The 12777-nt window shown below is 32.5% G+C and overlaps 1 protein-coding gene across 2 annotated transcripts; it reads left to right on the top strand.

Moving 5' to 3' along the window:
- Window positions 1-6320: 6320 nt before the first annotated feature.
- On the top strand, window positions 6321-11340 carry LOC123197842 (ferredoxin-thioredoxin reductase catalytic chain, chloroplastic-like). Of its 2 annotated transcripts, XM_044612288.1 has the most exons (7): window positions 6321-6555; window positions 7190-7313; window positions 7409-7521; window positions 8705-8754; window positions 8911-8982; window positions 10535-10595; window positions 11027-11340. In XM_044612288.1, exons 2-7 carry the CDS (start codon window positions 7202-7204, stop codon window positions 11069-11071), a joined length of 453 nt encoding a protein of 150 aa, XP_044468223.1. In that variant the 5' UTR covers window positions 6321-6555; window positions 7190-7201; the 3' UTR covers window positions 11072-11340. The 2 variants fall into 2 exon arrangements, with proteins under 2 accessions (XP_044468223.1, XP_044468222.1); XM_044612287.1 differs by lacking the exon at window positions 6321-6555 and having other exon boundaries at window positions 7105-7313.
- Window positions 11341-12777: the final 1437 nt, after the last annotated feature.

Below are 12777 nucleotides of genomic sequence, written 5' to 3'. Positions count from 1 at the left end.
GTAATCTCTGTGATTGTCCAACGTCATGGAGCTGGTAGTTGACGGAGTTTTGTCAAATATCGGTCAGCCAGTATATCCAACTTCGGGCAATGTAAATTTTGTATAATCTAGTAGAGAATGCCTTTGAATTTTGCTTCCAAGCAAGTTTACATATTTGGCTAGGGCTACATGTGACCCAAACGATGCAAATGAAATGTAAATTAAATTGATTTGGCCAATGCAAGAGGGAATCTAAATGTTCTTGGAGATTGAAATATGAACATTGGCAAAATCTTTAGTTGAATGATGCACGTACATCTCTTTAGTATCAATAAGATATGTTTCGAAGATCAAGATTTATATAATGATATTAAGAGAACTCTATAGAAGGATAGATATATATTTATTTTGAATGATATTATACGTATTTATTTTAAGTATACGAATAAATAAATATTTATATATATTATTATATAATTAAGTATCATTTTATTTTTAATTAAAAATCATTCAATTACATGATAATATATTAAATATATATTTATTTATATATTGAAAAAATATATATATTTTTTGATAAGTGCTAGTTTCAATCCTGATAGTTGATATATTTACAATATTTAAGAAATAAGAGAAAAATTGTTTGAAAAACAACTAAATTAATTATGTCATTAAAATAATAATTTCGACTAACTATCATAATCAAGGATGTGATATCAAATAAAACAAGAGTAATTATTTAAAATAATTTTATTTGAAAGAATTTAAATTATTTTAACAAATATTTTAAGGATTATAAGAAGATCATTAAATTAAGAATATATGATTTTACATTTGACCAAAGTTGATCCTTATTTAAATTAAAAACCAAAACAAATATATGGTTTTCAACCAAAAGCACTCTTTAATAGGTGTAAAGATTAGTATTAGGTGTTTATTTCTTTTAGTTTAGACAAATTACAACGTAATTTAGTCAAATAAAATTTGTATACAACTATTGTCTTACAAAATTAATTATGGTATTGATTCAATAACTTTATTCAAATCCTCATATGATATGAACAATATTGAAGGTAATAAAAAGGGAAACGACTATTTTCTACCCAAGTTTTATCTTCTCTTAAAAGTATACTCATCCCTGATAAAAAATCTAAATACTTACTTAAAGTTTAATCTGTTTGGACCCACCCACATATTTTCTGTTAGGGTTAAGGGGTAAATTTGTCATTTTATCAATAATATTAAATAATTAAAATTTTATCTCATTTGAAAAACTAACATTTATCTCCAGAATTAAGTTTTAAAAAATTCACTTTTTTCGCCTGAAATACAATTACTTTCTCTAGGGACAATGGAGAAGTTTTCATCTAGAGGTCGACCACCTTTGGACAATGATCATCGTCCAAATCTTTGGACGACGAAGCGTCGTCCAGTCTAGACAACGGAGAGTTATCTATTCTGGATGACGTTTCGTCGTCCATTCTGGACAACGCTTTGTCATCTAGTGAAGGTCAACAAGCGTCGTCTAGATCTAGACAACGCTAGTCACTCTCTCTAGCCACGTCGTTATCGATGGTTGGAGGAAAAGTGAAAAAAAAATTAGAGATTTGGGGGGGGGGGGGGGGGGGGGAGAGGTGAAAGTCACTTTTCAAAGTTCATGAATGGGGTAAAACTTAGTTTTTAAAATTGGAGGGAAAAATATGATAAAATTATATAATTTGAATTTAAATAATAAAATGACGATTTTACCCCTATATTTAACAAAAAACTTAACTATGATTTAAAGATAGAAAAATATTTGAATTTTTCATCATACGTAGATATACTTTTAAGATAAGACTAAAACTTAGGTGAAAAATAATCATTTTCCGTAATAAAAATGCAACATTAATAAGTGTGCCTGATAAATTATAATTCAATGCAATTCATGAATCATGCTGCTTCAACTTGTACCCTAAAATGCATATTTTTCCATTCATCACTCATAATATATGTACACTTTTGTGCAGAAATGCCTCAAAATTCACACATATGATAAAGGGTTGATGATACTTTATAATAAACAAGTGTTTTGAAACGGTAAATTGAAAGATTATGGTTGGAAGAACCCTAATCACTCTTGGGTTGCTAATCACTTTCTCTTTCACACTCCTAATAAAGTGAGCCTTGGGTTCATGAATCATCATCATCATATCTCTCTCTTGATGTCAGAGGGGGAAGAGTGAGAGAGCGTGAGAAGAGAAAGCTAGGCACAAAAAGCCTTGAATGAATTTTCCACCTTGCTTTCTTTCCTTCTTTGTTTCAGTTATCATCATCATCATGATCCTCATCAACTTTCCTTCTCTTTCTCTTTCTCTTACCTTCTTGTTCTTCTTCTTCTTCCCCATCACCATCATTGTTCCCACGACTACTCCACAAACCTCCAAGCAACATCATGATGATCACCCACCACAACTTGTTTTTAAAAACATCATAACTCCTATAAAAAGGAAGAAGAAAGCTAAATCAGAAACAACGACACATGTGTGGTTTCTCAACAACTTCAACAAAAACATGAAATTGATTAACTTCTGTCATCTTCAACGCTCCACCTTTCCTTATCCTGCGCCTTTATATCAGCCTACTTTTTAGTGTTTCCGTGAAGGGTGTGAACTGTGAAGTGTTCTTCTGGGGAATCAAGCATCATGGTCCGATGATCTTCTAGATCAAGCAAATTTTATAAGTTCTCTCTATATTTTCTGTAGTAACTTTATGCTTATATGCAATTTCTAGATCTTGTTTTGTTTTCGAGACATGAGTTTAATTATCATATTATGTGGTTTGTAAGTTCTGCTTTTAGGGCATCAAGAAGGAGATTTGTATGTTATGGTAAGTTTTATGTATGAACTTCGTATCTCTCTTCTCATGTTCTATGATTTTCTTGACCTACTTTATGTACTTTTCATTGGTTAATTATTGTTTGCAAGTTAATAAGCATGACCAGAAAAATGGATCTAGCCTTTTTAATGTTTATATATTTTATAAAATTTTGTTCATTTGGTTAATTCATTCTTGTGTTCTGAATGTATTATGCAGATGATGAACTTTATTCCTGACTGTCATAGCATAAAGTTCAATTAATTAGTTTCAACTTACAAAAATAGCATGAAGCCTTCTGTTGAATCTTGATCAGGATCAGTATCACAATCTCTCTGTCATGTTTAAAGTTGTCATGCGACTGCTAGATTAACAGAGATTTTTTTTTTTTTTTGAGATTTTTCTATGACCGCTATAAATTAAAATGAACTTGGCGTTACATCTGTCGTGCATGCTTTTCATGTATTTCTCCTGCCAATCACGTTTTTTGTTCAAATTTTGTGCTAGCTTAAGCTTAAATTAGTTAAAATCAAGTTACAAGGCTTGATTTCAAGGGAATAAAGGAGGCCTTCTGTAATCAACAAGCAATTTTAATTCGGAGGAGCAAGGTCTGACTATTGGAATAAATGATAGGGTTACACAGAGAATGTGTAATAAATTCTCCACTCAAAACAAGTAAAGGGTTTGTCTATTTGTAGCAGGAAGAGTAACATGGGCAAATGGTACGAGTGACCTGATTTCCATGTCTGCTTTGAAGTTACCGTAGTCTTCTTGTACAAACCGCTTCTCAGGCCTGATGCACCATAGCTGTAAGGGTTTGTCTCATTGGAAGAAATAATTTGCCCTAAAAATGTGTTGGTAAGAACAAATATTCACGCACATAACATAAAACACAAAACTTAATACTGATTTTTCATTATATGATAAAGAAAAGTTAGGCAAATTATCTGGTTTCTTGAATTATAAACTTGAGCACTGTTTATTAACCCCTTCTGTATTTTTAACTAGTCTTAAGAAACCAAAAAGAAGTTTTAAGATAAGAAGAAAGCAAAAGTACAAAATTAATTTGTCAATCTAGAGTCTTCTAGACAGACAGGCATATCCTTAGCCTTGGGGAATTATATCTTTCAATGAGCGTTGGGTATGAGATGTGGGGCTAAAGTTGGAATCCAGTTTCCCTTCCCTTATGTTTCATTATAACTCTCCCTTTCTAGGTCAGCTTCAGCTTTTGAACAATTAATAAATGGTTAATGAATCATAGTCTCCACTTTCTTTCTTTCTCTCTCTCCCTCATTTGTGTCAGAGTAGAAAGTCTGTGTGAGAGAGAGCAGGCACAGAAACCCTTGAAGGAATTTTAATTTTGTTTCAACATCAATCATCATGTTCTCTTCCTCTATCTTATCACCTTATCTTCTAAATCGCCATCATTGTTCCCACACCTTCTCCTTCTTTTATTATCATCAAATAAGTTTAAGCCACAAAAAAATTTCAAGGCAACACTGAAAGAGAACCAAAAGGAAGCGAGGAAATATCATAAATAAATGGAAGCAGGAAGACTAGTCTTCGCATGCTGATATGAACATGTGCAGGTCACCTTCTATATATCCTACATGTCTGACCTATTTATGTCTAGAGCATGGTTTCTATTTAATCACTTCCATGCTTAAAAAAATGATCCTTCTCTCTTAGGGGAATGAAGCATCTTGGTCCGGACGACTTTAATGTTGCCAAGTAAATTAACAGTCTTTGGATTACATTTATGTAGGCAATCAATTATGAAGATAATACTGTATGTGAGATTCATGTATATGCATGTATTCTCATACAAAAGACCAAAAATTGTTGTTGATTTCTTTGTTTATGGTCCAAGATTCTTATTACTTGTTTTACTTTGCCTTCTGTTTACCCGTTGTTGTTAAGGCGATAAAGTTGTTTCATCAGGTAAGATCTAGTTACCATTTATTTAGCCGATGGAATATATACATATATCATGAAGGAAGGCAGGTTTCCCATATTTCCCTTTTCTTTTTTTGTTAATTAGAAGTGAAGATTGCATTAGGGTTTTTAGTTTCTGGCATTTGGTTGAGAGCCTGAAACCCTTTTTCTACAAGTTTATAGCCTAGGTACCAATAGTTCATACATCAAAAGAAATTGATCTTTGTGTCTGCAACTGCTTCTTACATGTAAGAAGTCATCATCAAGTTATAGTCAAATATATGATTGTACATGAATAAAGCTTATAGTTACATGCTTAAGATGAAAATACATGTTATTTTTCTGCACTCTCTTTACCAATTTATGGTTCCCAAGTTTTCAGCTTCCTGTGTGTACCTTTTCACCATTAAATGTTCTGATATCTCCATCAATGTTTTTGGAAGTTAATGGTCAATGGAGAACACAAATCTATAGTAATCTAAATGTTTGGAACTCAACTTTTATATTGTAATAATGATACGCTTACAGTGATACAGAAATCTGATATGTGCAGGTGTGAGACCAAATTTGTAATAAAAAATACAGCTAGAAGAGACCATTTAGCTAGCAATTTTGGCAGATCTATTTTATTTTATATTTCTGAATGCTGCGGGAACCGGAGAATAAATGAAATATGAAATACACAAAAAAATAAGAAATGCAACAACATAATATCTACATGAAAACCCAATTAGGAAAAACTATGGACAGTAGTTAGAGAAAATATTCATAATGATCGAAGAAGATTACAAAATGAAGAAGTGTTCTCTTTGTTTGTGCTGCAAATCTTCCGCTCACTCTAGTGTGGCACAAAATACTCCCTTTCATAGTTTTTACGGTTTTTCGTATTTTCTTACACTATAATACAATTTTTATATACAAACTCTAGAATAGGATGCTTGACACATGTATCATGCCTCAGACTCGACTAGCTTTTGTAGTTTATCTATCTTGTCCGACTAAGTGAATATGCGAAGAAGATCCTAGCTGTTGTACGTTCAATATAAATATTCAAGTTAAATGTGCATGTGAAGTTTCAAGAACGTGTTGGAAGCATTCTTCTCAACTAGTTTTCTATATAATTTGGAGTTACTATATGTGGAAATCAATAGCAGTTCCATCAAAGGGAATAGTTGAGGAGATGGACAGAAACGGGACGGCGGCCGGCCCCTACCAAACACACACCTAAGAGTATGCAAATAGCCTTATCCTGAAAGGAATTTGCCATCAGAGATTCAATCCTTCAAAGGAATGAAAAACCCCGTTACTAAAAGACGAAAAGAAGTAGAGGGTGGTTTCAGAAAACTCTAGACTATCAACAAAACACTACTGATATTCCTCTCTGATTGATGGCAAGTGTATCTACTGGTCATACAAAGTACAAATATATTACTAACTCCATCTGATTTTCAGCATTATCAATGAAACTGCCGGATCTATCTCTTAATTGTATCTCTCTACATAGAAGATTAGTAGTTATAACTAGAAGTCACTCTTTATAAAAGCTGAATGACTGTTACATCCTCCTCTTCAAATACACAGAAAATCATTAACTCTTTCATGCAGTAACATCAACTTCACGAAATTAATCCATAGTTCTTTCATAATTCTTAAGTCACAAAATTGCCAAACCATTCGGTCTTGGAAGTTGTAAGCACAAATTTAGTCAAGTTTTTTTGGCAGTCAAAAGGGTGACGCTCCAAGAAAGCTGTAGCCTTACTTATTCTTGATCCCACTTTCATTAAGGTATGACTGGATTTATTTTATATCTGTAATTAACATATTTTTAGTTATGGGTGGATTTGATATAAGTCAGTTGAGGCTTAGATTGTTGGTCTGTTAGAATAAACTAAGTTTGAGTACCTCGTATTCTCAATTTGTCAATCTCAAGCTAAGTTTGAGATCAAAGTCCTCGTTAGTGTTGTTGTAACAAAACTCACATTTTCAGCAAATTTTCTTCTTCTTGTTCGTCTACTCTTTTTCTTCTTCCCTATTATTGGTTAATTCAAATAATTTGAACTCAATTATGAGTTAACTGTTTTGAATTTAAACTGAATTTGAACTAATCTTATTTAAATCAACCTTTATTATATTCATAATAATGTATCAATTTCTAAGTATTTTCTCTCTTTTTTTTTTTTTATATATATCGTTTGAAGTATAAATATTTAATTGATTGGATTGAAAATTGTCTTGAAACTCAAACTCAATGGCCCAGCCCGATACGTCCAAAGCAGAAGGAAACCAATTGAGTGGCTTGTGTAATTTCTTGCCCGATATTTCTCAACTTATGGTTTTAACACTGATACAACCAAAATCCTAGACGAGCACGCATGTAACACAAACAAAGCCAAATTTAATATTCTTCTTCTTGTTTCAGTGTCAACCAAACATGACTCCACAAGCCTCTCTGTATGGTTCCAACATTTCATCTCTCATCTGTCCGTCAGCACCGAGAACCAGAGCCGTCCAGCACCGTCCTGCGACTCTAATTCGATGCAAAGGTAAAAATAGAACAACCCCGTATTGATTTTTTTGCTTTCTGGTTCTAAAGTTTTGTGCTTGAATCGAGAATTTAGTGTCTGCTGTGTAATGCCAGTGGAGCCATCTGAGAAGTCGGTTGAAATAATGAGGAAATTCTCTGAGCAGTATGCAAGAAAATCTGAGACCTACTTTTGTGTGGACAAAGGTGTCACTGCAGTTGTTATCAAGGTACTCTATTTTTATAATTTGAATTGATTATGGTTTCACTTTTACTTTATGCTTATGGGGTTTTTGTGGGAATGTTATGTTTGACAGATTCTTGGATTGAAATTGAGATGGTTTACGTAAGTTTTGTGTGGATAAAATTGTTACTTATGTTGTTATTAAATTTTATCTAAATGATTTTAATGGATCATAGTTTAGTGTTTAGTTAATCTGTATGGGTTTGTTGGAATGTTATGCTTCGGATTGGAATAGGGAGGGCTGTGTTTAGTTTTGTTCATTCTGTTGAAGTGTTTTAAATTATGCTTGTTTAATCACTGTATGTAGAGGTTATTATTGCTTGGTGATCCTTTATTGCATTGGTTTTTCAATCTTGCGGGCTTGCTAATTGTGTGGTAAAACCTGTAATTTACTCCCACAAGATTTGATGTTCAATTTCTCAGAGCCACCTACCTTGTGAAATCCAAGTGTCCTACTTGCTGAAGTTAGTAAGGTCCAATGAGGACTTAAATTTTGAGTTTGAATTTGCTATATGGATAATGGATCTGGTGGATTTTTAGGTTATCAAAAACAGAATTGCATTTGTTTTTTTGTATTTCGCTGTTTCTTTTTGGTCCTTTGTTTTTGAAGATTAATTATTCATGTGAGAGCACTGAATAATTATTGTGTGGGCGTTTAATTTTGCAACATGGGACTGTGCGAGTGCATGTCTATTTATGCTAGAGGACAAAATCAGTTTATTTATTTCAATATAAGTAGCTTGAAAATTGTTCTATGTCGAGCATTAGTTAGATGATGAACTTGGTGCTTTAGTTGGTTTGGAAAACTTTGTGTTGGTATACTGAAGTCTTTAATGCTTCCTGTTAATTTAAGCTTCTAATTGTTTTCATTAATCCGTTTCTTTGTAAACATTGGTCATATCTAGTTGTGCACCCTTATGAATGCATTGGTTTTCCTTAATTTTCTGAATAGTGAACCCATATCTTGGTAGAGTTTTGGTTCCCCTTTGATAAAAATGCTAATATATTCATTTATAAGTGCTGTATAATCATTGAGACCCATCTTTGGATTTTTTTTAATCTATATTTTTTTCCTTGAAGATTTGAACTTAATATACTTTTGCATTCTTGAATTGAAAAGAAGAAAAGATAAACATTTTAAAAAACTAATATTGGAAAATTTTGAGCAGGGATTGGCAGATCATAAACATTCATTGGGTGCACCTCTTTGTCCATGCAGGTTAGTGTCTTTACTGTCATCTAGCTCTTGTCAAGTGATATGCATATGAGTTGACTGTCATAATATATTACATATCGGTGCACAACATAAACCTTCCATATTTAAATGTCTAAATTTCTGTTATAACCCGTCAAGTTTGGGTTGATTACATTACAGGCATTATGATGATAAAACTGCTGAAGTCCAACAGGGCTTTTGGAACTGTCCATGTGTTCCTATGAGAGAAAGGTTCGATATCTTTGCAACTGTGTAACCATATTATAGTCAGAAAAAAGTTTCCTTGTATCTTTCTTTTGTTGGTTAGCTTATTAAAAGTTTTCATTGTTGTCTTTTTGGGTTAATTCTGAGTGTGAAGATGTTCATTTGGAATTTGCTTGCTAGAAGTTTTCACTGCATTGACTTTCTGGATTGTACCTCAGTAACTTAGTTATTGCATGCTTGTATCGTGCATTTTGTTTGTTTTTGTGTAGCAATAAATAGTTTGGAGTATATATGATAATTGATGGGTAATAGTTGCGACTAAAGTTTCTTTTTTTTCGTATGTTGTTCCGTTTTGATGTGAATTATTAGAAAATTATACTCACCAAAACAGGATCAAACATTTTATATATAAAATTTTGGGCATTAAAAGTGATAAACTCTAGATGCATATAGAGACTCCATTGCAGCCAATAGAGCTTGCTTCTGGATCAAGAGAGATATAAGTGAGAAGACAAACATGGGTGTTAGAGTGAGAGGTTACTAAACTATGCCCATGGAGTGAGTTGACTTAATGCCTTATCCATTTACATGGTGAGTATAGAGACATTCTTATGTGAAAAGATAACATGATCTATCCCACAATTTGTGTATAGAAATAAAACATGTAATGTAAGCTCAGGCTAGCTAAATCATGCTACTAGGTTTGAAGATAAAAAGCCTGTCAACGCAATTGGGATCACTAACCAAATATTCTTAAACAAATGGGTGAAGTTAACTCCCTTCAATCTCATGAGCAGAGGGTAGTAACTCTTTCAATCATACACGTTTCTTATGACCTTTTCATTTTCCTTGGTTGTAAACTAGCTCATCTTGGTCATCATGGAGTCTGAGGAAAGAAGTTTACGTAATTTCAATGTACGTGTTATAAATGCATACATGAATGTTTGATCTTGTTTAGGCATTTTAAATTTTCTGACTGTTAGCACCAAAGTAATAGATATACCATACCCCTTGCCTATATCTTATTAGGATTTTTTTTAAAAGGGTGTTTCTCACGACATGAAAACAGGTATCAATATCACCAAAGTAATATATATGCCATATCCCTTGCATATATCTTATTAGGATTTTTTTTTTCCAAAGAAGGGTGTTTCTCACTATATGAGAAAAGGTATCAATATCAACTTGCCAATACAACCAGCTGCCTCAGGGATTCCAAGCTTTTGCTGTGCAAATTCATTAAATATCACTTTTGTTTACTTCACTTTAGATAGTTATTTATTTAGTGAATATAATGGTGTGATGACAAAGCATCTTCATTCATGAAGGAATTTTTGAATCTAAACAATGGATTAGGTGAGGTCATTGATGGAAAAATATCAATAATCCTACTTATAGGTAGTCATTATTGTCTTAAAATGTGCTAGAGAGTTGCCTGAAGGATTGAAATATGATTAAGAAAAGAAAGTTGTATGGATAGTTCTTAAGATGTAATGAATCAGACTTTGGGAGGGAATATGTCGTCAAATATAGAAGTTGGCTTGATCTAACGAATTCTTTTGTGTGTTTCTCTTTGCAGGAAGGAGTGCCACTGCATGCTCTTTCTCACTCCGGATAATGACTTTGCTGGCCAAGATCAGGTAATGCTACTCTAACTCAAAGTGACATCACAAAGCTTTAATATCTTGTCATATTGTCAAATGTCTACCAAGAATAACAAAATGCTTTTAAGCCTAAGTAGATTGATGATTGTATGGCAATATATTCTATTATCATCACATTGAATTGCCCTGATTGTAATCGGTACTTCTGAAGAGTTAGTTTGCTTGATTATATGTCCTACTTTTTATCTTTCTTTATCGACTAATAGATTTAGAAAGAAAGAAAATTTGAAATTGACCCCCTATACAAAGTATACACGCGTGTGTTTGCACACGAGGCAGATGAATGAATCTCGGTGACAAAGCTTTGGTAATCTGGTAACCATGTTTTAAACTCTTGATGACATATTTGTTTCATTTTTGTAAAATTGCATACTGCTCTATTACAATTATATTTTCCTCCTATGCAGACCATTTCCTTGGATGAAATCAGGTTATCAACAGAAAATATATGATGACTACTGAACTGAGATCACTTGTTGAAAGAGTCATCTCTTTTATTTGGCCAGTGAAGGAGAAGAAGTCCTAGGAAGACCAAGTTCTCAAATGAAATTTTGGAATCAACCAAGAGTATGTGATACCTAATGTATTGAGTTAATTATTGGCCAAAGAAGAAAGATAAAACAAACATTCCTCTATCATTTGTATGTATATTTGTATTTTACTTGTGTATCACACTATCTTTTTCTTTGTGCCCCTTTAGTCTGAGATTTTCGGCCTTGAATTTTACTGTCCCCACCCACTTCATTTTGCTTGCTTGACGCAGAGCATATCTGGATTCTGGCCTAAATACAGCTGTGTGCAGAGTACAAAATGCAAAACTGAATAAATTCTTGCTAGCAATGCAAGAAAGCCATTCCAACTTTTTCTAATGCTAAAAATGTAATTACATAATTTGGGTGCAACCAAAATAGCACCGATTCTTCTAATCCTATGTATGGGAGGGGTGGCTTCAAGCAAGTCTCAGGTCTGGACAAGGATTGGCTTGAATTTGGCTACCATTAGAAAGCTTTCCAAAAAAGTTAAAGAAAAAAAAAAAAAAGGATTGTTAAAGGTAAAGTCAGAAAAGATAAATCAGTTGACAATTTGTGGGGACAAGTAGAAATCAGGTTTTCTAAACTTAAACTTGAATTCTCATTCCAGATGAACATTGAGTTGATTCAGATGGGATCACAGGGTGACGATAATTAAGAAAAGATTATATAATAAATAATGCAAGCCATTGCAATCACAAAAACCTTTAAAATACTTCGGCAGGCAGGGTCAATGATTTGATGTCTACCTGATCACACGCAAATTTCCAATTTAATGCTTAAATTGACTGCACTTTCGGCTGTAGACTTCAAGTCAAGGGGGGTAATTTAATTTCTCCCCTAAATATTATCATAATTTTGAAACTCCCCTTAAAGTTTGAGAATTATATTTCATCCCACTATAACTGTAAAAGCATCACAAACCTCCCTTAAAAATTTTCACATGTTCAATGTTAAAAGAATCAACTCTCAATTAAAATTGAAATCTAAATTTAGAGAAAAAAAATATAATAAAACTATGTATTCATTTTTAATAAATAAATAAATATATAATTTATGTGAATTATTATATAATTAGATAGTTTTAAATTAAAAATAAAATCATATATAATTATATAATAATAAATATAAATATACTTATTTATGTATTTAAAATAAATATATATAATATTACTAAAAAAAATAAATCTAAGCTAAAAGATCATCCATGGACATTTCGTTATCTTTTTAATAGAGGAGTGATCATTGACATATTACAAAAGAAGATGGCTAACAAAAATCATTCCAAATGTTACACTATCTCCGAAGAGTTTCGATGAAATTACTAAGAAACGGGGGATGTGAAGTTGGTCAGCCAAAAATCATACCAAATGTTACAGAATTTCCAAGGAGTTTCCATGAAATTACTCTGAAACGAAACAGGGGATATGAAGTCGGTTAACCAAATGTTACGCAATTTCCAAAGAGTTTCAATGAAATTACTACGAAACAGGGGATCACCGCAATGAACCCACGTATTATACAGGTCAAATCATTATTTTCCGCCTAAAGTTGGATGAAAGTTTGATTGGTTCCCTAGTAATTATAAATATTTAAATATCAATCTATGTAATAAAGTTTATTGTTGT

This window comes from Mangifera indica, chromosome 15 (genome assembly GCF_011075055.1).
Source record: "Mangifera indica cultivar Alphonso chromosome 15, CATAS_Mindica_2.1, whole genome shotgun sequence".
Lineage (NCBI taxonomy): Eukaryota > Viridiplantae > Streptophyta > Magnoliopsida > Sapindales > Anacardiaceae > Mangifera > Mangifera indica.
The sequence above is the reverse complement of the archived record's forward strand: the minus strand, read 5'-3'. Positions and strand labels throughout refer to the sequence as shown.

Excerpts from the sequence above, each read along its gene's own strand:
- LOC123197842 (XM_044612288.1), top strand. The coding sequence starts at position 7,202 with ATGACTCCACAAGCCTCTCTGTATGGTTCCAACATTTCATCTCTCATC. Across the intron at positions 7,314-7,408 it reads GACTCTAATTCGATGCAAAG|TGGAGCCATCTGAGAAGTCG; the intron begins GTAAAAATAGAA and ends GTGTAATGCCAG. Across the intron at positions 7,522-8,704 it reads TCACTGCAGTTGTTATCAAG|GGATTGGCAGATCATAAACA; the intron begins GTACTCTATTTT and ends AATTTTGAGCAG.